Source organism: Arvicola amphibius, chromosome 6 (genome assembly GCF_903992535.2).
Source record: "Arvicola amphibius chromosome 6, mArvAmp1.2, whole genome shotgun sequence".
NCBI classification, from domain to species: domain Eukaryota; kingdom Metazoa; phylum Chordata; class Mammalia; order Rodentia; family Cricetidae; genus Arvicola; species Arvicola amphibius.
This window is the reverse complement of record NC_052052.2, coordinates 41,255,046-41,278,289: the sequence shown is the minus strand read 5'-3', so window position 1 is coordinate 41,278,289 and position 23,244 is coordinate 41,255,046. Positions and strand designations below refer to the sequence as shown.

The 23,244-nt window shown below is 50.5% G+C and overlaps 1 protein-coding gene across 1 annotated transcript in view; it reads right to left on the bottom strand.

Annotated features, from left to right (window-relative positions):
- Acot11 (acyl-CoA thioesterase 11) overlaps positions 1–23,244 on the bottom strand; it is a 47,801-nt gene that overhangs the window by 5,976 nt on the left and 18,581 nt on the right. The window contains exons 2-13 of the mRNA XM_038333811.1: positions 17,464–17,671; positions 16,797–16,866; positions 13,787–13,847; positions 13,284–13,382; positions 12,821–12,956; positions 9,350–9,503; positions 7,889–8,008; positions 6,542–6,686; positions 5,471–5,526; positions 4,195–4,261; positions 3,803–3,886; positions 2,698–2,828 (exon numbers count right to left, since the gene is read on the bottom strand). Coding sequence (XP_038189739.1) covers positions 2,698–2,828; positions 3,803–3,886; positions 4,195–4,261; positions 5,471–5,526; positions 6,542–6,686; positions 7,889–8,008; positions 9,350–9,503; positions 12,821–12,956; positions 13,284–13,382; positions 13,787–13,847; positions 16,797–16,866; positions 17,464–17,671 — 1,331 coding nt within the window. The remainder of the gene's footprint in view (positions 1–2,697; positions 2,829–3,802; positions 3,887–4,194; positions 4,262–5,470; positions 5,527–6,541; positions 6,687–7,888; positions 8,009–9,349; positions 9,504–12,820; positions 12,957–13,283; positions 13,383–13,786; positions 13,848–16,796; positions 16,867–17,463; positions 17,672–23,244) is intronic.

The following is a 23,244-nucleotide window of genomic DNA, read 5'->3' as shown; positions in this document are numbered from 1 at the left end:
CCCAGAAGGATATCATATTACCTACGTTAACTGGAAGTGCATTGTAAGCAACTTCCAAAACTCTAGAACTGACAGAGACATCTTGCTGCCTGGACACATATGTATGTGTATACAGAGACATACGCAAATATATAGAGACACACGCAGACACATAGGCACACAGACATGTACTCAAGCAAATACATGCATACAGACTGGTAATGTTAATTGTCAACTTGACAGAATTTAGAATCACTTGGGAGACAGGCCTCTGGGCATGCCTGTGGGGGATTATCTTATTATATTAATTGATGTAGGAAGGCCCATCTCAACGGTGGACAGCGCCATTCCCTTGGTATAAAGTGGAGACGGTGAGCTGAGTGCCACCATGCATCTGTCCTGCTCTGTTTTGTTCTTGGTGCAGTATGAACAACTGCTTCAAGCGTCTCTGCCTTGACTTCCCCACCATAATGAACTGTGTCTTGAACACTGAGGCAGAATAAACCCACTCTTCCTTAAGTTGCTTTCGTAAGGGTATTTTATCATAGAAACAGGAGAAAGAAACTAAGACACATAGAGACACAGGAACACAAAAGCTATGTATAAGCACATGCTCGTACACGGGTACACACGCACAGGCACACAGGTAGACACCACTGAACATACTGATCTGTCTCAGGTGCACACACCCCAGGTGGCTCTTAAAGGGTCCGGTAGTTGTATGTACTAGCCGATGAGTCGCTAGTGTGTGCCAAGTGCTGTACCCCTGTGACCTCACTCATCTCCCTCCACAGCACCCCTATGCTGTGAGCAGTCTCAGTATCCCCACTAAAAAGAGGGACTGAGGCTGGGGGATAACCCACCCTGGACCACAGAGCTCATCAGGACACAGGGCTGGTGGCAGAGACATAACAAGCCCAGGCACATACACACACACACACACACACACACACACACACACACACGTCCAAGTATACAACCACAGACTGACTTTGGTATCCACAGATACACAAGGACGGTCACATGAGGACACAGGACTACATCCACACCTTCCCTTTCTCTTCTCCTCCTCTCCTCTGTTGTACACAGCACTGGCTTGGGGGCAGGCTGGCTGTACAGGGCTAGAGAAGTGTGCTGGAGGATCCTTTACCCTTAGGTCACTCACACCCTCAGTGATGCTTCATTGGGTCTATACCAGCCCATCTTTCCAGTTCCTCTGCCTAGACACTACCCACGATCAGTCACCTCTCAGCTTTCTAGAGCGCGCCACCAGCAGGCCGGCTTCCCCAGGCACAGCGTTTTAAAGCAACACAGTTCATTCTCCCCCCCCCCCCGCTCCTTCTCTCTTCTATCTCTTGTTCTTTCTCTGTGTGTGCATGTGTGTGTGTGCACATGTAAATATGAGTGTTTGTGAGTGCAGGTATTCCCTTAATGATGCATTGTGGACATCACCAATCTCAAGTATTGGTCATTGCTATTCACCTGTGTGTGCCCGGCTAATTGGCCCTAGAAGTTCCAAGGAGTCGATCTCCTGTCTCTGTCTCCCATCTCAAAGAAGGAGTACTGGGATTGCAAATATGAGTCACATGCCCAGCTTTGCATAGCTCCTGGGGTTCAAATACAAGTTCTCATGCTCTGCTTGTGAGCCATCTCCCGAGTCCTGCACAACCAGGGCTGCGAAGAGAGCTTAGACGGAAAGCCCAGGTGCGCACGGCTATGAGCAAGCGCTCTGCTGAGGACAGACTCAGGAAGAAGGAGCAGGCCACTCGTGGAAAGTCAGCTGGCAATAAGCAACTCACTGAGTCCCCAAGTCCACCCAGTCTCCTAGGGAAGTGCAGTGCAGGCTCTGAGTGAGCCATGGCATTGGCAGAACTGAAGGTGACTTCGAGGATCTTGAATAAACACTACCTTAAACATTAACTTTCCCAACCCCACGAGTTGGCTCAGTGGGAAGGAGTTTTGCCAACAAGTCTGCTGATCTGAGTTTAATCCCTGAAACCCACAAGTTGTCTGCGGACCTACACACACACACACATGCACACAAACACATAAATGCCATTTTTAAAAATGTAAGTGCTGGGGTCAAGCATTGGTCAAGAGCACTGGCTGCTTTTCCAGAGGTCCTGGGTTCGAGTCCCAGCACCCACACAGTAGATTACAACCATCTGTAAATCCAGTCCCAGAGAATCCAATGCTTTCTTCTGGACTCCATGGGCACCAGGCACACATGTGGTACCCAGACAAACATGCAGGCAAAATACCCATACATGCTGGGCAGTAGTGGCGCACACCTTTAATCCCAGCACTCGGGGCAGAGGCAGGTGGATCTCTGAGTTTGAGGCCAACCTGGTCTATAGCGTGAGTTCCAGGACAGCCAGGGTTACACAGAGAAACCTTGTCTCAAAAAACAAAAACATAAAACGAATAAATAAAACTTAAGACGACGGGGTGGGGGAAGAGGCTCAGAAAAGAAATGACCTACTAAGGTCGCACAGCCATTTAGAACAGATAAACTCCGGCCTCCACATCCAATTCCAGGCTCAGTCCCTTCCCTAGGGCCTCAACATGCCCATGGCTTTTACTGCCACCCTGCACATAACTATATCCTATGGCCAGATCCATCCCTACAGAAGGTCAGCGGAGCAAAGCATCATGGGGGAGGCTTAGCATCATCAGCAGGCAACCCCCCCACCTTGTCACCTAGAGCCATCCCCTCACCGGTAATGCTTGTCCCATTCCGGCCTCCGACGCAGGTCTGAAAGCAGCGTAAAGACTTGGGCAGCATCCACGTGGACCACCATCTCCAAATGAAATGACAGGAACTCCTCCTCCAGGGTGTACAGGTGGACCTGCGCGGCACAGAGGGCGGCCTCATTCCTGCACCACGCCCCAGACTAGGCTGCTGGGAGACAACGGCTCTGCCACTGATGTGCTCTGAATGAAGAAGCGCTTGACTGTCTCTGAGACTCAGTCACAGCCCGGTGAGACCTCTGACAGAGCTCAGTGCGGACAGATGAAAATATTTGAAGCCTGGCCTGGAACTAGCTCTTGTAGACCAGGCTGGCCTCGAACTCATAGAGATTCACCTGCCTCTGCCTCCCAGTTCTGGGATTAAAGGCGTGCGCCACCACGGCACAGCTGAAAATACTTCTTTAAGAAGCAGTAATCAGGGGCTGGAGAGATGACTCAGCAGTTAAGAGCACTGATTGTTCTTCCAGAGGTCCTGAGTTCAATTCCCAGCAACCATATAGTGGCTCACAACCCCCTGTAATAAAATCTGGTGCCAACTTCTGGCCTTCAGGGACACATGCAGGCAGAACATTGTATACATAATAAATAAATCTTTTTAAAAAAAAAGAACAGAGACTTTTTTAAAAGAGCAGTAATCGGGGGCTGGAGAGATGGCTCAGTGAGGTAAGAGCACTGGCTGCCCTTCCAGAGGACTTGGGTTCAATTCCCGGTACCCACGTGGCAGCTCACAACTGTCTCTAACTCAGTACCAGGGCATTTGATACCTTCATACCAATGCACATAAAATAAAGTTAAATAAGTTATTTTTAAAAATTAAAAAGAAGAAGAAGAAGAAGCAGTAATCAGAGCTGGAGAGATGACTCAGAGGTTAAGAGCACTGGCTTCTCTTCCAGAGGACCTGAGTTCGGTTCCCAGCACCCATGTGGCAGCTTCTAAGCCCACTAGAGTCTGTAACTCCAGTCCCAGGAGATTGGACACCCTCTTATGACTTCCCTTGGGCATGCATATACACACATACAGGCCAAACACCTTTACATATGAAGGAAAGCAAGGTGGCAAGTAGATCAGTTACCTCACCGAACTCCACGGACAGCACCCAGTTGTCCTTGGCCATAAGCGTCTTCAGAGACGACACGTTGTAATAGCTCAGGTACACCTAGAAGAAACCACCAATAAATGCTACCTTCTCTTGCCCCAGTGGTCCCTGGATGGGGCTGTGCTGGTATGGGGAAAGGACTGGGCTCTGGGAAAGGTGTCCGGGCTCCCACAAGCCCTCCACACAGCCTTGAGCAGCCACAACCAGAGCCTCTACTCCCTCTTGCAAAACAGGGGCACACCTGTGAATAGCATTCATGAAGCAGAAAAGGGTTTCCCGTGGCCCTGGACCTGTGAGTTTCCCTCCAAAGTCACTCCAACCAGAGAAAAGGAAAGGGGCCCTGGAAGCTTAGAAATAAAGGGTTTTACCTGGTTGCTAGGATCCCAGGGGACAGACAGGGCCATTTCCGACTGCTTACAGGACACAAGGTACTTCCTGAGAGGGAAGAGGACACCCTGAGTCTCTCAGAGTTCACTGTTCTTAGCAGATGTCATTGCCTACTGCGGGCCAGGACGGTGCTGAGCCCCGTGGGGTTGAAGACCCTGCCTGGCAGGGCAACTAGGTATGGTGACCCCCAGAAAACAGCAGCTGAGAACGCGTTCAGCTAGCACCCTACACAGTTCACAGGGGACTGGCAAGGACAAAAGGACAAGACTCCCCTTCACCCATGCCTCAATATTCTCTCCTCTGGAAGGGTAGCCATGTCATCTTTACCTCTGAGGGTCTCTGCGAGGAACACAGTCCTTAGAAGACAGTAAATGTCCCAGAAATGTAGACTTTTCTTATGAATGTGGGGGGTGAGACTGGGTGCAGCTACATCATCTACATTTTTGTCATTGCTGTTGTTGTTGTTTTTAACTTTTCTTAATGATTTATTTATTTTTATTTCATATGCATTCGTGTTTCGCCTGCATGTCTGTATGAGGGAATCAGATCCCCTGGAACTGGAATTACAGACAGCTGTGTGCTGCCGTGTGGGTGCTGGGCATTGAACCTGGGTCTTCTGGAAGAGAAGCCAGTGCTCTAACTGCTGAGCCATCTCTCCAGTCCCAATCTACAGTTTTACAGAGGACGCAGACATGCCAGGTTGCAGGTCATGAGCCACTGGGTCTGTCCTCTAAACCTTTCTGGGTTTTGTTCTAGTCGATTTGTTTTGGTTGAGACAGAGCTCCCTATATAGCCCAGGCTGGCCTGTGGCAATCCTCTATCTCATCCCCACAAGTGCTGAGATTTGACCCTTTCATCAGACAGGCCAAACAAGATTTAAAAACACCTAGATCAAGCCAGGACCAACAGCAGATCTCACTCAACTGTGTGTCCTAAGGACAAGAGGCCTCACCCTCTGTCCTCGGTGTCCTGGTATATAAAAGAGCAGTAAGATGCTTTACATGACATCACTGAAGGCAGAAGGGTATGCGGTGCAACGGGCTAGCCCGTAAGACAGAGGCAGAGGACTCCCAAGAGTTCAAGACCAGCCTGAACCATTTAGTGAGTTCCAGCCCAGCCTAAGCTTCAGTATGAGATCCTATCTCTAAATAAAATCAAGTAAAAATAAAGTGGGGGGTGGGGGGACAACCCAGTACTGGGCCCAGGAGAATCCCTGGAGAATTTCGAATGTCCCTCCCGTTACCCAAACCCACTCACCTATCCAAGCGGATCTTCTTCCTGGCGCTGGCCTCTCGGTATCGCCGTTCACCCTCCTAGGAAGGAAGCAGGGACAGGTGTGTGGTTCAGGTGGGATGACCAGATAGCCCATAGCTCTGCCATCCCTGTCCCCAGTGTCCAGAGGACTCTGAAGTTCATAGAGAAGCCTAGATCTCACTAGGGCAGCAGGAGCCAAAGCATCCTTACTGGGAAAGTGTTAGGCCCCCAAGCTGTAGTTTAGGTCTCCGTGGAGCCTTTAGGGACCCTGGACACCCTGGCCTCCTTCTGGGCCTCTGAGTTTTCCCCAGTCTACACTGGGGTGATGAAAGGATCTCACAGTGGTACCCAGAGTCACATCCCTTGGTAGGGACTAGGCTCTCACAAGGGCTCTGCTTGAGACCACACCTGTTCTCTGTTCCACGTTCCTGAGCCTAGAGCCTGCAATTCCCAGTTTACACTGAAGGAAATTGAGGCCCCATGAGTTGAATGGTTCCCAAGGTCATAGAAGTATGGGGTTGAGTCGGGGTCAGAACTCAGAAGGCCAGCTTCAGAGCCCACCTCCTCTACAGCCTTATTCCCACTCAAAAACACAAAGACAGCAACTGGCCCTCAGCAAGCCAAGAGTGTGTGTCTTCACTAACACAGAACCCAGGCATCTATGTGCCCCTGCCTGTCCCCATAATGCTAGACATCACAACTTCTCAAGGGCTCCAAGGCTTTGTAGCCAGTTGGTCCCCCACAGTCACGAATTTGCAGCACACTAATCACACAGGTAAGAACTGAAACTCCCAGAAATGCATGTCCAAGGATGTGGCAAGGGGGAGACCCTATCAGCTTAGGGTTCCCAAGCCGGGGGTCTCTGCAACCTGTGGGCTGTTCAGGTCCATGATCCCCCAACATCAGCCAGACCCCATTGTGCTCCAGTCCTGGCAGGCAGAGTAGGTGCCCAGCTTCATGGGGAAATCTCTGAGTCAAGACCAGGACATTCCAATCCGGTTGTGTGTCAGTGAAGAGCCAGAGACAGGACTGTCACAGGGTGACAAGTGACAAACTTGGGGATAGGGCGCTTACTCCAGGCTGGGGACGAATCCAGGGCAGTTTCTGAGGCTGGTCATCTTTGTCCAGGACCACAAAGGTCATGAAGGCACTGTTGATATGTCGCCGCTGGGTCTCGGCCTCCTGGCGATAAGCCTCCACACACACGCCCACCTCCATGCTAAGGTCAAGTGAACGATACGGTCAAGTTCAACAGACCTTCCCCAAGCCACGCACTTCCACATCACACACTAACACACAAGTACACACGCAGGTAGGCAGGTGTACACAGAGTACGTACACACTCTCCTGCAGTTCTTCCAGCAACCGGACCCAAATTCCACAGACCAGAACCACACATGTCCTCTTCAGTAATCTTACAGAGAACCTAGTGTGTGCAACACACTGATGAATGGACCTGCACAGCTGGCTTCAGGCTGACAGCCCAGGAAGTCAACAGAGCAAAAGACACCCAAAAGTCACCAGAGGGCAGGTGACAGGGCTCATCAGGAAAGGCATTTGCTGCCAAGTCTGATGACCCAAGTTGGATCCCAGGACCTACACAGTCAAAAATAGAAAGCTGAGTCCCATAAATTATCCTCTGACTTCCATGTGGGCATACTCAGGCATCACACACACACACACACACACACACATACACTAAGTAAATAAATAAATATAATTTCTTAAAAAGTAAGCCCTTAGAAATTACAAAGGAAGCAGGACATGCTGGCATATGCTAGTAATCTCAACATTGGTGATGCTGAGGCAGGAGGATTGACATGAGTTGAAGGCCAACCTTATAATCCCAACCCTGGGGATGTAGAGAAAGAGACGTTAAATAACTTGTTCAAAGTCACACAGCCTGGTAGAAGTGGTGCCACACTTGAACCCAGGCTGCCTGGCTCCAGATTGCTCATCCTTAATGAGCACACAAGTTCTCAGAAAATAGCCTTTACTTAAAGCCAGCTGTGGTGAGAATAGACATCGAAACTCACGCCAAGGTGAGATGTTAGAATACCTGTTTTAGGACAAGGGTAGGAAACATGAGCAAGAAGAGGCCCTGTGACCTATGCACCCCCAGAGCTCAATCCTCTGGCCAAGCAGGAGAGAGATGGGGCACACAAACATAGAGCAATTTCCCAGCTGATAGGAGACAGAACACCTATGGAAAACCTAGAGCAAAACCCCAATATCACCACTGGACAACAATGGGAGTGATAGAACATCCCAAAAGAGGGAATACTAGCTAAACTTGGGCCATGTGAACAACTCAGCAATTCAGACCTCGTCTCTGGGGAAGGGCTTGCCTTAGGTAGTTTCTAGAGTCAAGAAGAATCCTCGACCCTTGGTGAACCAGAACTACCCATGGTGATACCTCACCTATGCTTGAAGGCATTATTCACAATGGCCTTGAGCACCAGACGGTCCCCCACCTGCGAGGGGCCTCGGAAATGGAACATCTCGATGGCCTTGAGTGTCGGGTGGGCATGACAGAGCCGGCTGGGAGGAAGAACAGGGAGACAGAAGAAATGGTCAGTACTGCATCAGGGTGCTTTAACCGGCCTTCTCCAGTCCCTAGCCCCTAACCCATCCTGGATCACAGACATGGTCCTCTGGCCCAACACAGGGATGACTCTGCTCCGTGCATTGCACTAAAGCTATTTCCAGCTTAGCATGCTCGCCACTGTGCATGGCTAGAAAGGAGCTGAATTCGAGACCAGGAGAAAGCAAGCGGGAGTATGGCCTGAAGAAAATGCCTTCCCTGCCTTCCCTTGGCATTTTTGTCTCAGTGTCTGTGTCTTCTGATACCTTGAGGCCCACCCCTCCCAAAAAGGCTTCTTGTCACGGGAGGCCCCAGAGGTGCTCCTCCACCAGGAAGCTCTCCCTGATCATCCAGGCCCTGGGCTCCTCAAGTCTCACACTCACAGGCCAGGCTTCTCAGATGCTACTGCTAAGACACCATCTCCAACTTAACTTCAGAGAAGAGGTGGCCTGAGCTGGGCTCTACGAAAACTAGCCTAGAGGAGGAAGGTGGCTTAGGGGGTGCTGAGAGGACAACAAAGACAAAGTCATGGAGGCACAGGAGTGTCGATTGATGACCTCCGGTTATCACAACTATTTTTTTAAGCCCTGACAACTGGAATGCCATGAACACCAGTCCAGCATAGAGGCTATTGGAGGAAGTAGAACTTATTTTCACCATTAGAAAGAGGGACAGGGTTGGGGGGCATGGGGGCTGGAGAGATGGCTCAGGGGTTAAGAACACTGGTTGCTCTTCCAGAGGAACTGAGTTCAATTCCCAGCAACATATGGTGGCTCACAGCCATCCATATGAGATCTGGTGCCCTCTTCTGGCCTGCAGGCATACATGCAGACAGAACACTATATACCTAATAAATAAACAAATATTTTTTTTAAAAAAAAAAAAAGGATGTGCAACAGTATTATTATGGTGGGGCTGGGCAGTATCCTGAAGAGTGGGAAGTCACACCAGGAGCAAAATGGGGGGCTAGCAAAGTAGGGGGGCCCAGGGAGACAGAGCCTGAAGGAACAGTTACTAGCTAAAGTGCAGGCAAGGCCAGATCAGGGAGAGACTTCAGAGTCAGTCTGCTGGAGAGATTCCCAGTGGCTACAAGGAATGTGGCAATGGGTGGGTAGAAGAAGGCATGGCCAGCTCACAGACATGGCTGCTCTCTGGCTGGATAAGTGTGAAAAGCCAGGGTTATCCTCACAGAACACCCAAGCTTCTGGAGCCTTGAGTGCTGACATAGGAAGGGTTTCTCTTGCCAAGGAAGCAACCCCTGGCAGAAGCAGAGAAGACACAAATCGAGGCTGTCTCACCTGGCTGCAATGGTGGCCACGTTCTCCATCCAGGCCATGATCTGGCCCCCAAAGGTATTGCCCTGATGATTGGCATGAGGAGGCAACACCAGCTCCACGCTCTCCACTCGGGTCTTCTCTGCGGGCACCATATTGCTGAAGTCCTTGTCGGGGTCTGGTCAGGGAGGAAGGCAGGGAGGTGAGAAGATCCCTAAGGATAGACTGTCAGTGGAAGCCCAGACACCGACCCCATCCTGGAGCATCAGTTTAATACCAAGTGATCACAAAGCCTAGACCGGCCCTGGGTAAAGAATAGAAGAACATGAGAGTGGTGTGGGAGAACTGTCTGTATTCCGTCAGTCATATTTTAAATAAATGCTGATTGGCCAATAGCCAGGCAGGAAGTATAGGCGGGAAAACCAGACAGGTGGCACAATAAGAATAGGAGAGTTCTGGGAAGCAGGAAACTCCCTTGCCAGTCCTGCGCAGACCACTGAAGAAACAGGATGTGACCTGAACCACCGAAAAAGGTATCGAGCCGTGTGGCTAACATAGATAAGAATAATGGGTTAATATAAGTTATAAGAGCTAATACAAAGCCAGAGCTACTGGGCCAATCAGTTTATAACCTAAATGTAGACTCTCTGTGTGATTTTCTTTGGGACTTGCCGGCTGTGGGAACAGGGCAGGACAGAAAGCCTAAGAAGCAAGCCCCCTCATGTTACATGGGAGGAGGGGCATAAGCCCGCCACAGGGAAGCAGACAGCATGGCTGGGCTGTGAGACAAGGCACACCTGAGCCAACCCCAGCCTCACCCAACACAGGGTATATGACCTTGGATGCATCAAGCAAACTACTGGTTCTCAGACACCCATCTGTGAGGAGCAAGTTTCAGCCCTAGCCAGACAGGACTGTGTGTCAGTGAGGGATGGTGTGGCTATAATGTGCTCAGCTCGGTCAGTGGCTACACTTTCAGGACGGTCCTGCTCCCTGCTATCTGACCAGCCCCTATTCCTTGCAGGAGTGGCATTAGGATACCCAGGGTAGGAAAGGGTCAATGTGCAAACAGGGCCACAGGGGTCCAGGGAGATGATGCCAACATGCCCAACCAAAGCAAGGTGCTCTTATATATCTACAGAATCCTAAGAGAGTCCTCTGCAGAGCACCCAACAGAGGGATGACCTTCACTCAGGTAAACAGTCTGGTGAGATGTCACAGGAAAGGCAGGACAGGGAAACAGAAGCTGAGAATGACCTAAGCCCAAGTCTGAGGCTTGGATGCCAGGTAGAGGTACCTAGACTGATCCTTGGAAGCAGGATGTCGGGACAGCAGGGATGGGGGGCAGGGGGTTGTGACGGAATGGACAGCTCCATAGAAACAAACCACCTGGAAGAGTTGGGTTTCCCCTAACATCCCCTAAGTCCAGCACAATGGGGTTCAGGGAACTCAGAGCTCAGCACGCAGTCAGTGAGTTTCGTCTGCTCTCTCTCCGTTTTGGCAAAGAACGATTACCTGGCTTGTGGGTTTTGTTTTTGTTTTCAGTGCTGGGAATTGAACTCAGGGCCGTAAGCATGCTAGTCAAGTGCTCTACCAGGACCTCTGTGCTTTTTGTTTTGAGACAAAGTCTCTCCTTGTAGGTCTGGCTGGGCTGGAACTCAATATGTAGAACAGGCTGGCCTTAAACCTGTGATGATCCTCCTACCTCCACCTCCCAAGTGCTGAGATTATAGGGAGTGATACCTTGTCTGGCTCTTTTTTTGTTTTGTTAATTTTTATTTTACTATTATTATTATCATTATCATTATCATTAATGAGAAGTGGTGGTGGTGATGATTATGTAGGGGTTGCTTTTTGCCACAGGATGCATTTTAAAGTCAAAGGACAATTTTGGGGGAGTCAGTTCTCTCTTTCCACCTTTAAGTAGGTTCTGGGGACTGAACCCAGGTCATCAAGCTTGTACAAGTTCCTTTACGTGCTGAGCCAGCTGACTGATCCTCTCCTGAGGTTTTTGAGAGAGGGTCTTTATCTGTAGCCCAGACTTGCCTGAAATTCATTATACGGGTTCAGGAACAAACTCACAGCAAGCTCCTGCCTCAGCCTTCCAAGTGCTAGAATTATAGGAATAAGCCACCACGCCAGGTGTTCTTGCAAATATTTTGAGAGAAGGGAGGTGTGAGGGGATGAGATGGGGTTTCATGTCATGCAGGCTGACCTCAAACTTGCTGTATAGCCAGGCTGGTCTTGAACTCTTGATCCTCCTGCCTCAACCTCCTGTGTTGTATCATTGTTGGGTTGGAACTGCCAGTGTGAACTGCTACACCCAGCCAAGGCTCAGGTTTGGTTTGTTTTGAGACAAGATCTCACTACATAATCCAGGGTGGCCTTGAACTTCATGTGTAATCAAGGCTGGCCTCTAACCGTGATCTTCCTGCCTCAGTCTCCAGAATGCTAAGACCTGGTGTATATCACTTGGCTCAGCTGAATTACTTTTTATTTGTCTGAAAATTGGCTTCTTTAATTTCAACATGAGGGAAAACCTCACCTAAGACTGTGGAGATGGATAAAGAAACTCAAGGTTCCTGTTCATATCCCCCCAGGGCCTTCGTCCTCTGTAGAACACCTTCCTCACCTCTCCACCTGCCCAAATCCCACCCAGTCCAAGGTAGACCATCTCATACCAACAGAAAACAACTATCAAGAGAGATTTTTAGCCGGGCAGTAGTGGCACTCGCCTTTAACCCAGCACTGAGGGAGGCAGAGGCAAGTGGATTTCTGTGAGTTCAAGGTCAGCCTGGTCTACAGAGTTAGTAAGTCCCAGGACAGCCAGAAATACACAGAAAAATCCAAGAGAGAGAGAGAGAGAGAGAGAGAGAGAGAGAGAGAGAGAGAGAGAGAGAGAGAGAGAGAGAGAGAGATTTATAGAAAAAAATGAATCAAGATAAAGGTACACAACAATGTGTCCTATGTGTTCCCTCTGAGGTAAAAACAGGAAACCAAATAACACACATGTTACTTAAATCTACAGGGAGCCTCCCTAGAAAGATATTCAAAACCAGGCAGCAGCAGTCTTTGCCTCGGGAGACATGACCTGAGCTCTGGGATGGAGGAAGCCTTGCTTTTCATCTGTTTTATTTTTGTGGGTGAAAAAAAGAAAACATATACACTTGTGCAGAGACCCTTTAAAATTCCTCTACGTCTTCAAAGCCTCGCCCAACACTACCTTCCCACACTATCATCCCATACATCTCCAAAGGCCCAAACGGATTGTGAGTGACAGGGATTTCAGTAAGTCCCCACCCCATCTCCACTGCCGCTGGGGCTGTGACTGAGTGGCCCCAGCACCTGCTTTATCTGAAAGGGATCTGAAGGCCTAGGAGGCCAGAGGAGCCTCAGGCCACCAGGGGCACAGGTCCATAGGGGATCCCTTCCTCCTTCCACTCAAAGGGGGTTTGAGGAGACCAGCTGCCCTCTTGCGCGTATACCCACACTCACCATCCGGGATGGCACAGTGGGCCAGGAGGTCCTTAATGGTGTCTGCATAGACTAGCCGCATGCGCCGGCGCTCAGCTGCCACCCCGTGTTCCGTTTTCTCCTCCTCTGTCACTGGTATGACCTGCTTCAGCTTCACCTGTTGGCCAAGAGATGGGGGGGACAAGCTTCCTGAGACAACACAGTGGCCTGCCCGAAGCTGGTATGGATTGCTGGGGGACAGGGGACACTCCAGAGATCTCTCCCCTCTGTGCCCACCTTCCTGTCCCCATTCTCACTAACGTCTCCACGATCCCTTCTTGGGCAAAGGCCCAGAATATAGAGGGATCTGTTTAGAACGCAGTGTTCTGAAGACTCCTCCTGTTGAAATATGCAGGAAGAGATGGGGAAAGGAGGAGGAGGCTCTTTGGTAGGATCGCAGAGGGGGAAGGGTGGGTATAACAGAGCAGCGGGGACAGGTGTCTACCTTGGAGATCTCCCGGTGGGCCACAAAGGTAGCCAGGGCCTTGCACACACTCCATTGCTTCTCGGAGCACAGGTCCTCAGAGACCACCTGGATACCCACCTGGAGAGAGAGAGAAAAGGTGTGATGCAGGAGCCATGGCCCACTGTACATACAGATGTGGGGACGGAGGACACTGAGGTGAGCTAATAGGAGAAGGCCCAGTCTCTCCCATTGCAGCACCGTGACCAGATACAGTACTGCCTTCCTCAGCCTTCACCACCTGCTACTGAACGTGTCTGGCCAGGAGTGGAAGCCCTGAGCAAGCCTACTCCCCTTCCTGGCCTCCCTGCTCCCTCCTAGCTACGGGATATTATCAAGAAAGGTCTTAGGGTGCTCCTCTCCTAGTTAGCCATTTTGGAACTCTAGTCAGGGACCCACGATGTGAAGGGTCTTGGGTCTGGATCTTCAAAGACAGAGTGGAATAGAAATGCCATCCCGCCCCCAGCAGGGCCAGCCACACACACCTCCATGCTGGAGTTGAAGGCCCGGTTCACCTTGGCCTTGATATTCACCACTTGGCCGACACTGGAGAGAGGAAATCAGGAGGTGAGCCTTCCAGAGGGAACGAGAAAGAGGACAAGGGCCTCAGACACCCAGCACCTCAGAGATTGGGGGGAGGGGTGTAACTGACAAGAGCACTGGAGACTCCGAGAATATATTCACATCTGCAATGTCCCCAAGCCAGCAGACATGAGCACTCATTCCACATCAGAGGTTCCTGGTGGCGACATTAGAGCTTCCAGAAGTGCCTGGTTTTATGCACTGCCCGCAATGTCCAGGGACTACGTGGCCTCATTTTGCCTACAGTTCCCTCCCTGAGGCAGCTCCCCTACCCCCACGTGTTCAGAGCTCACCTTCCAACATTCCTCCTGGAGTGTGACCTCCACCTCCCCAACCCTTAAACCACACTGGGCCAAAGCCCCTGGCTTTTGTTCTCTCTTCCTCTGTCTTATTTCTGTGGTTCATAAAGCCGGGGCCTGTGTGGGGCAGCCACATGCTCGACTGGGAGCCACATCCCTGCCCAGGGAGCATATGTTTTGCTCACCAACACCCCAAGCCCATGCAGCAGGGCAAGACCTCCATAAACAGTGACCACTGAGTCAACACATCCACATTTACCAAACACTGGCCAAGTGCCGATGTCTGCAGCGAGGAGTGGGCAGGGGAATGGGACACTTCAAGGTGCTGTGTGTGCATTGCCACATTTGACTCTCCAACTTGAAGATGGGTTTGGAGAGGTTTGAACATCAGAGCTGTTAAGTCATTTGTACAAGGTCACCCATCTAACAAGGTCTCCCAACTAATGCCAAACAAGGCCAGGATTCTAGATGGGCTGTGTTGACTGAACCAGCCCAGATCTTCCCAGGTCTGTCCTCCCGGGAATATTGCACATGTCCACATAGGTCTCCAGGGAGCCATCTAGCTTGCTCTGTACCTAACTGGGGACAGCAGAGCGTGCCCAGCTGATGGGCTATGGGGAGGAGGAGGGCAAAAGACTAGAAAGCTGGCCCAGTTCAATCACTGTGACCTCAAGAAGTCCTTTGACCTCTCTGCACCTTGGCTCATGAACATGAAGAGTGCACTGCCCCCCCCCCCAAAAAAAGCCTGGAAGTATCAGTACCCAGAGGTATTCCAGTCACAGGGTCATAGTGGTGGCCACACAAGACTAGGTTTGCCGTGGTCTACTCTAACTGTCACACCACCAGTTCGTGACCTGGGGTAAGTCATGTCACTTCTCTGAGTCCGGTTCCTTGTACATATAGCTCTGGGGATGCATGGGGACTGCCTATACCTCTACAGCCCAGTGAGAGGCAGGGTGGCTCAGCCCAGCACCTAGCTAGTCAGTTCAGGGACTTTGGTGAGTGACCTCTCTCACAGTGCTGGACATGTCACCTCTGTTACTGTTTTCAGCAATACTGACACTCAGGCAGAAAAGTGTCCTCTGTATTTTTACACGCAATTGGCCATGTGTAGCTAAAGCAAGGCAGCAAAACAGCAACTGTCGGATCCTAGCAACAATGGCATGTCCTAATCCCCATGTGCTTGGAAGTTTTCATGACCGGAAGTTAGAAAAGAGCCAGGCAGTGGTGGCGCACACCTTTGATCCCAGCACTTGGGAGGCAGAGACAAGTGAATCTCTGTGAGTTCAAGGCCAGCCTGGTCTACAGAGTGAGTTTCAGGACAGCCACCGGGGATACACAGAGAAACCCTGCACTAGCTACTCCTCCAGAGGACCCAGGTTCAATTCCAGCATCTACATGGCAGCTCACAAACACCAAAAACTCCAGTTCCAGGGGATCTGATGCCCTCTTCTGGCCTCTGTGAACACTGCATGCACATGGTACACAGACATCCTTGCAGGCAAAACATCCATACACATAAAATTAGAAGTTTAAAAAGAGATAAATAACTTCAAAGTTTCTGATGTTTATGAAAGCATATTGTTATAATTGATCAGCTTTATTATAAGCTCCCTCTTCTCCTCTACCTCAATGCTGGAGATTGACCCTAGGGTCCCAGGTTCTACTCCTAAACTGAATTCCAAGATGCCCAGGTTGGCTTTGAACTCATTCTGTAGCTCGTGCTGGTTTTGAATTTATTATCTTCCCACAGGCTTGGCCATTGGCCAATCTGATGGGAGCATTTTCTCACTTGAAGTCTCTTCTGAATATGACAGCTTGGGTTAAGTTGACATGAAACCAGCCAACACATTAACCAATACTGAGTGTGTAGTGAACGGGTAGCTGACTTGAATACAGGGACTGGCCAAACATCCTCCTTATTAGTCACACACGGGGTGCCAGGCAGCTCTGAACAAGCCCTTAGCTTATACATGGGCATGTCTAGGAGTGGGCACTGCAGTAGCAAGAACTCTATGTGAGGCCTGTCCCGGGCCGAGGGCTCAGCAGCTTTCTCGTGTCCCAGCAAGATGAGAACAGTGACAAAGCATGTAGCTTAATGACAAGCTTTCTAAGCTGTACAGTCACTGAAAAAGAACAAGCATCCCTGAGCAAGAGCTGTACCTTGTCAGGGGAGCCTCCCTAGAGTCCAGTGACAAGGGACCTATGAAGAAATGTCTGAGATAAAAGAGGTGTTTCCCAGCAAATTCAAGTCCTTCCATTTTTACAGGTAAGGAAAGAAAAGCCCAGAGAGAGACCCACCCAAAGCCACATGGCTCTTCCTTGGGCCTCCACACTCCACCAGAGGCATCTTCCCAACTGCAAACCTGAGACAACTTCCCTGGCCCCACCCCGGACAGCACGAAGCAACAAGGCCACTCCTAACCCACCACTATCTCAGGCACTTGCAGAAAGATGCTCCACCCCCAAGACACCATGGTTCCACTGTCCAAAACCCTCCGTAGACTGAGTCAGCTCCAAGAGCCACATAGCATGGTAGGTGGGGAGGTAGGGATGTAGCCCTGTGCTGAAGGTGGGGAGACCAGGAGGGCAGTGAAGTCAGAGGGCCACTTACCTAATGGTGTGGTCAAAGTAGATGTCATCCATGGAAGCCGTGACACAGGGGCAGCCAGCATGCCTCTCCGCTGGCTCAGAATAAGAAAGCCAAATGTTAGCAGCCTCCCCACGTCACACGGGCCTCTGATCACGTCCCCCTCTTCCAGAGGCTTCTCCACCAGGAGTGCCCATCTTTCTTCTCCCACTTCAGCTTCCTTGCCTCAGTCTTACGTCCCTTCTGGAGCCCTTTCCCTGACCCCATGGCCAGCTAGGACCTCTCAAACCCTGCTGGTATAGCCAGGTCACCGTGTTAGACCTAGAGGCTGGAGAACACATGTGATAAAAGCCAACATAGAAAGGATTGTGCACGTCCACAGTCAGTCCGGGCCCAGTCTTTACCAGCCAATTGGGAAGTAGCTTTGGTTAAGGCTGCAGTAGTGGCAGACCGGGACAGCCGCATGGCACCAACACCCAGGGCTAGGGGACCAGAGGAGATGGACAGGCTGCTCAGACAGTTAGGAGACGAACAGAGGCTTTGAGACAAGGGACCAGCAGGAACTAAGGTCAGAGGGGGACAAGTGTGGTGATCATCAGAGAGAAAGGGACCCTCTTTAAAAACTAAGGCCCCTACCCAGGTCTACAAGGCAAGTGGTGGGGACGCGATGGAGTCTGGAACAGGGCCTCACCTGACAGGCAGGCCGTGGTGTCGATCCATTTGAGCAACTGTCCTATGCTCAGCTCCCCGCGGTGATTAGTGTGGCAGGGCAGCACCAACTGGCTCATCTGTACCTCCGTGGGGTTCCGGTACTCCTCACCCTCTGCCATGGTGTCTTCGTGCTCTGGATGTGAGATTGACTTCCGGGATGTACGACCAGAGAACATAGAGGCAAAGCCCTGGGGACAGGGAGGACAACATGGTAGGCCAGCATTCTGCATGTCTCTGTTTTGCCAACCCTGACACCTCAAGTAGAGGAGGAGGAGCAGTGAAGACCACCTCCCACCAGCCCAATCAAGAATGGCCACCATGACCCATGATCCTCCAGTCCATGCTCTCAGCTCTCAGAGTTCAGGGGAATACCACCTTTGCCAGTTCCCTCTTAGGAGAGTGTCTACTTCCTTGTTACAACTTGTGGGCAACTTTTACAGTTTCCCTTTAGATTGATCTATTTTCTTTCTTTCTTTCTTTCTTTTTTTCTTCTTTCTTTCTTTCTTTCTTTCTTTTTTTTTTTTTTTTTTTTTTTTTTTTTTTTTTTTTTTTTTTTTTTTTGGTTTTTCGAGACAGGGTTTCTCTGTAGCTTTGGAGCCTGTCCTGAAGCTAGCTCTGTAGACCAGGCTGACCTCAAACCCACAGAGTTCCAAATGCCTCTGCCTCCAGAGTGCTGGGATTAAAGGCATGTGCCACTACCACCTGGCAATCTATTTTTTTTTCAAACAGCATCTCACATTGACTTTGAGTTCCTGCTCTTCTTCAGTCTCTAAAAGACTGGAATTATAGGCATGCTACCATACTTCATTTTTAGTTTCTCTCTTGAAAGACTTCCCCTCCCAAAATAGATAGTAGGGGCCTAGAGAGATGACTCAGCATGTAAGAGCACTGGCAGCAAAGTCCTGGGGACCAGAGATCAGATCTCAGCACCCACATAGCAAGCAGAACACAATGGTATGAATGAGAATGCCCCCTGCCATGGGCTCATATACTTGAATGCTTTGTCCCCAGTTGATGGAACTGTTTAGGAAGGATCAGAAGGTGTGGCCTTGTTGGAGGAGGTGTCACTGGAGCAGGCTCTGAGGTTTCTAAAGCCCACGCCATTTCCAGTTAGCTCTCTACATCATGGCTGTATCTCAGCTGTTACTCTAGTTCCATGTGTGCCTATCTACTGCCATAGTCCATGCCATGATGGTCATGAACTCACCCTCTGAAACTCTTCTGCAAGTTGCTTTGGTCATTGTGTCTCTTCATGGCAAAATCCACTAAAATCCTGAGTGCCTTACAAACTCCTGTGACCCCAGCCCCAAGGTGGGCAAAGCCAGAAGGGAACCATGGGTGGCACTCATGGGAGGGAAAGGGACTGTCCTGCCTGAAAACAGGAAATGGTACATGAAGCTCGAAGCCCCACCTCTCATGTGTGGGTTCAAGAACTTTCTCTGTAGGCTCTTCAATTGTGTCTGATGACTGACAATGACTACCCAGAACCCAAAAGCCAATGGATCTGAGAAACACCAGAGCTCACTGGCTTCCAGCCTAGCTAAGAAAATTTGGGTTCTGGGTTCAGAGAGAAACTCTGCCTCAAAAGAACAGGTGGAAAGTGGTGAAGGATGATCCTCAATGCCTTCTTTTGGCCTCTGTACATGTGCACACACATACACACACTCACATTCATACACACACACTCACATGCTTACAAAAACAATACTAATAAATAAAAAAATGTTTTAAATGTAGCAGGTATATACATGGAGTGCCAAGTCTCTATCTCAGCATTAAAAAGGAAGAAAATTCTGACATATTTTCAAAAATACATGAAAGGTGAGGACATTATACTGAGACACAGCAGCTACCAAAGGACAAACACGAGAAGTCACTCGTAGGACATAGGAATAGGATCATATTCATAGTACAATGATATGGCTAAGGACTGAGCTACTGCTTAATGGGGTGACTAAGGAGTGGGCTCTGGTTCAAAAAGGTGGAAAGTTCTGGAGATAGGGATCAAGGGAACCCAATACAAATGCAGTTAATCCCACTGAACTACACATTTTAAGATGTTTAACTTCTAGGTCTGGTGGTATACACTTTCAATCCCAGGATTGGACACAGGAGGCAGAGACACCTAGATCTCCATGGGTCAAGGCCGGCCAGAACTACATAGAGAGTCCTGCGCCAGCCAGGGCTCCACGGTGAAACGCCGCTTAAAAAAATAACAGTGAGAACGTCTCAAGCAGCGAACTGGAAAACAAACGGAGCAAATGCTCCAAGCCAAAGCAGACGGCCAGGCTGCACTGAAAATAGTAGGACCCGAGGAAGAGCACACTGTGAAGAGTGACAGCCAGGCTCTCCAACGGTCTGAGAACCAGGAAGGATGTTGGTGTGGTGTGGTTGGTGTGGTGGATATTCACTGTCGTGACTGCCAGTGCATTGCCGCAACCTCAGAGGTGTGGCGGTCCAGGCAAGCATCTGCGGGTTCATATTGTTGGCACATTCACGGTGGCCCTGGGCGCTGCAGTGTCCTTTAAGTTTGGTGCAGCTCTGAACCAAGAAAGAAGGCGTATGCAGATTTCTACAGGAATTATCATTCCATGAGAGATTTAGGAAGAGATGAGGAAAGCTGGTATCAAAGTGCCGAGTGATTTCAGTATGGTAAAGAATCCTTTGGATGAAGTTCCACAGAGGTTCACCACTGACCTCTGTTGCTGAACAATGGAACATGAATGTGTGGGCTAAGGAGGAACTTCTCTCAGTAAACAATTAATAGCTATTAGACAAAAGAAAAAAAAGTGAGACCTGGGGTTGGGGTCAGGAAAGGGAAGGAAAAGGTATAAAAGGAAACTCATCCTTCTCCTATGCAGGAGGCCTGAGTCAGTGGAGCCTGGGAATGGCTCCCAACAGAGTGTCCCATGCGTGGCTCTCCATCCCCACAGGCCACAGACCCCTTTCTCAGGCTCTCCTCTTCTTTTTTTTTTTTTTTTAAATTTTTACTTATTATGTATACAATATTCTGTCTGCGTGTATGCCTGCAGGCCAGGCCAGAAGAGGGCACCAGATCTCATTACAGATGGTTGTGAGCCACCATGTGGTTGCTGGAATTGAACTCACGACCTTTGGAAGAGCAGGCAGTGCTCTTCACCACTGAGCCATCTCTCCAGCCCCCGGCTCTCCTCTTCTTGAGGGCCTTGGAAGCAATACCTCGGTCAGTGCTGCCTTCTTCATCATTCAGATCTACTGACTATGGAGTGCTGGGTATCACTGTCACCTGACCCAGATGAAGAGCCAACAGAGAAAGTTCTGCACCCCACATATGAGAAGTGGGGCTTCAAGCTTGGTGTGCCTTTTCCTACTCTCCAGACGGAAGGGGGGACATATCTGATAGCCCTTCTGATAAGAGACCCACTGTCCCATCTCGGTTTGTCTGTCCCCGTTGTCAGAAGTGTGCTAAAGAGCTGGGCACACCTGCACTTGTGAGAAGGATTGATGGGGCCGGCAGCAAACACTGAGTTCCGGTTCTCGCTGTCAGTGGTGAAGTGGCAGTCACAGTCACAGCTTGCTGACACAGCAGGTGCTGTGTACTCTCTCAAGGGTACATGTGTGGTGATCTAGTGTTATTCCACCCACAGACTTGTGAGGCAGGCGCTCTAGTAACACCGTGTCACAAACAAGGAAACCAAGGCAGAAGGTGACAACATAGCCCAGCCGCAGTTCTGGGGCTCTGATTGTGATGTGAGCTCCTTTGGGTTATATACAGGAGCCCCCAGAGTCTCCTGGGACAAGAGGAGGCTATGACTCCAGGCCTCGGAAACAGCAGCACATGACAGGAACAGGTGTGAACCCACTTCAGCTATGGGATGAGGACAGGGCTGGCTCTTGGGCTGCAGTCTCTTGTCAAGGTCCTGGAGTGAACCTGATAAACTCAAAACTTACCAAGGTAACTCGTTCAAAGCCCATGACTCCTAGCATGATAGAGATGAACCAGGCCTGTCCAACTGCTGTGCCTCCTAGAGATGCAGCCTCTCCCAAGAGTACCTGGGTGCAAAGAAGCACTAGGCCCCAAGGGGAGAAGAGGGCAGCAGACCTAGGAACTCTTGGCCTGGATGGGAATCCACACATGACAGTTACCCACCTTTCAGGCTCTCAAGGGCTGCCTGACGGCTGCTACGCTCAAACAGCAGGATCCATCACCATGGAAACCACTGCCAAAAAGCCTCTCCAGCCTGACTGTTCACTGGGTGTCTGCATGGATGTTGATTCAAGTGGCTTAGTGTTCTGGATGTGGTACCACAGGGAGGATACAGGTAGGCTCCATTTTCCTACCCCATTTTCATGGCGAGGAGCTCTTAGAACCTTCTAGACACCCAGGCAACAAGATCAGGCCTCCAATTGCTAAGTGTCTCAGACTCCACTCTCTCCCTGGGCTCAATCCCAGCAGCCAAGATGGGAAGGCAGCCAGCAGGAGGCAGGGGTGTGTGCAGCAGGCAAGCTTCAGCCAATGGGGATTTGAGAGCACAGCCACTCCTCCCAGGAGAGCAGAAGTCTGGGATGAAGTCAGGGCCAGCCAGGCAGGGCCAAGACAGCTGACAGGGAGGGCGGGCATGTGGAGGTCAGAGACAGACCTTCCCAGACTGCAGCTATGCCAGGCACTGGCTCCAGGCCACCCCAAACCTGGCCAGATTTGTGTCCTGACCTAGGCCCCAGCTGACCATGCCGTCCGTGGGCTTGGGTTCCCTTCCTCCTGGCCAATGTCACATCACAGACCTATCGGGTCAGAGAAGAAGAAACTACCTGTCCAAACCCTCTACAGTGAGAGATTAGACACGGAGCGAAAGGCTGCCCAGTGTCACCTAGATGGGGAGCCAATCAAAGCCCTCAAGATCCAGGCTGCTGCTAGGCAACCTGACAACAGCCTCTCCTCCATTTCCTCCATGGTACAAATAGCCAAGTCCCAGTGATCCCAGCTCCTTAAATGTGTGGTTCAGTTTCTCACTGTACATGTTTCCACAGCCTGGCCTCAGGTCCCCACAATCTACTGGCCACTCTCAGACTCCACTAAAACAAAACCCTCAACCACAGCCACTTGCTACGCCTTGCCTCCCAGGGAGGCCTAATCAGGTCTCCATGATGCTGCCCCCATCACAGGTCTCCTTGTGTCACTCTGCCCTTCCTACAGAGTAGTCCTATCAGGCATGTCCCTTGCTCGAGACCATTGGATGGCTCTCCACCACTGTCAGGCTCGAGATCCAGCCACTGCAAGTCCTGTCACTAAGTCCAACAGCTGTTCTCACGGCTCCAAATTACATGGGATCTTCAGAGTACCTTCTCGGGCCACTCCGTTCTCCTGTTGTAATAACCCCAGCACCTGGCCCTGCCTCTTCTCCTCCCCTTTCTCCTACTGTCCCCATCACAGCACGGACCATCAGTGCTGCCTCCCCATCAGGATAAGGAAAGGAACCCAGGCCAGATACAGAGCAGGTGCCCATAACCACCTGAGGAAGGGAGAAAGGAAACGGACTTCGAGTTGAGCCTTGAAGCATGAAGGCAGGTCTGGGGTATGATGAGGCTACCCAGGAGGAGGGAATGGTTAGTGAAGGCAGGCAGCACAGCCTATGGGCCAATTCTAGAACCACAGCCCTAGGGCAAAAGAGAGGATACCCTGGAGGGAGAGGAAGGCGGGAGAGACTTTGAAGTAACTCATGAAACAGGTGTTGGGTCACCTAGTTTGGGTTCAAGTGCAGTTACTTAATGAACCTGTAGGATC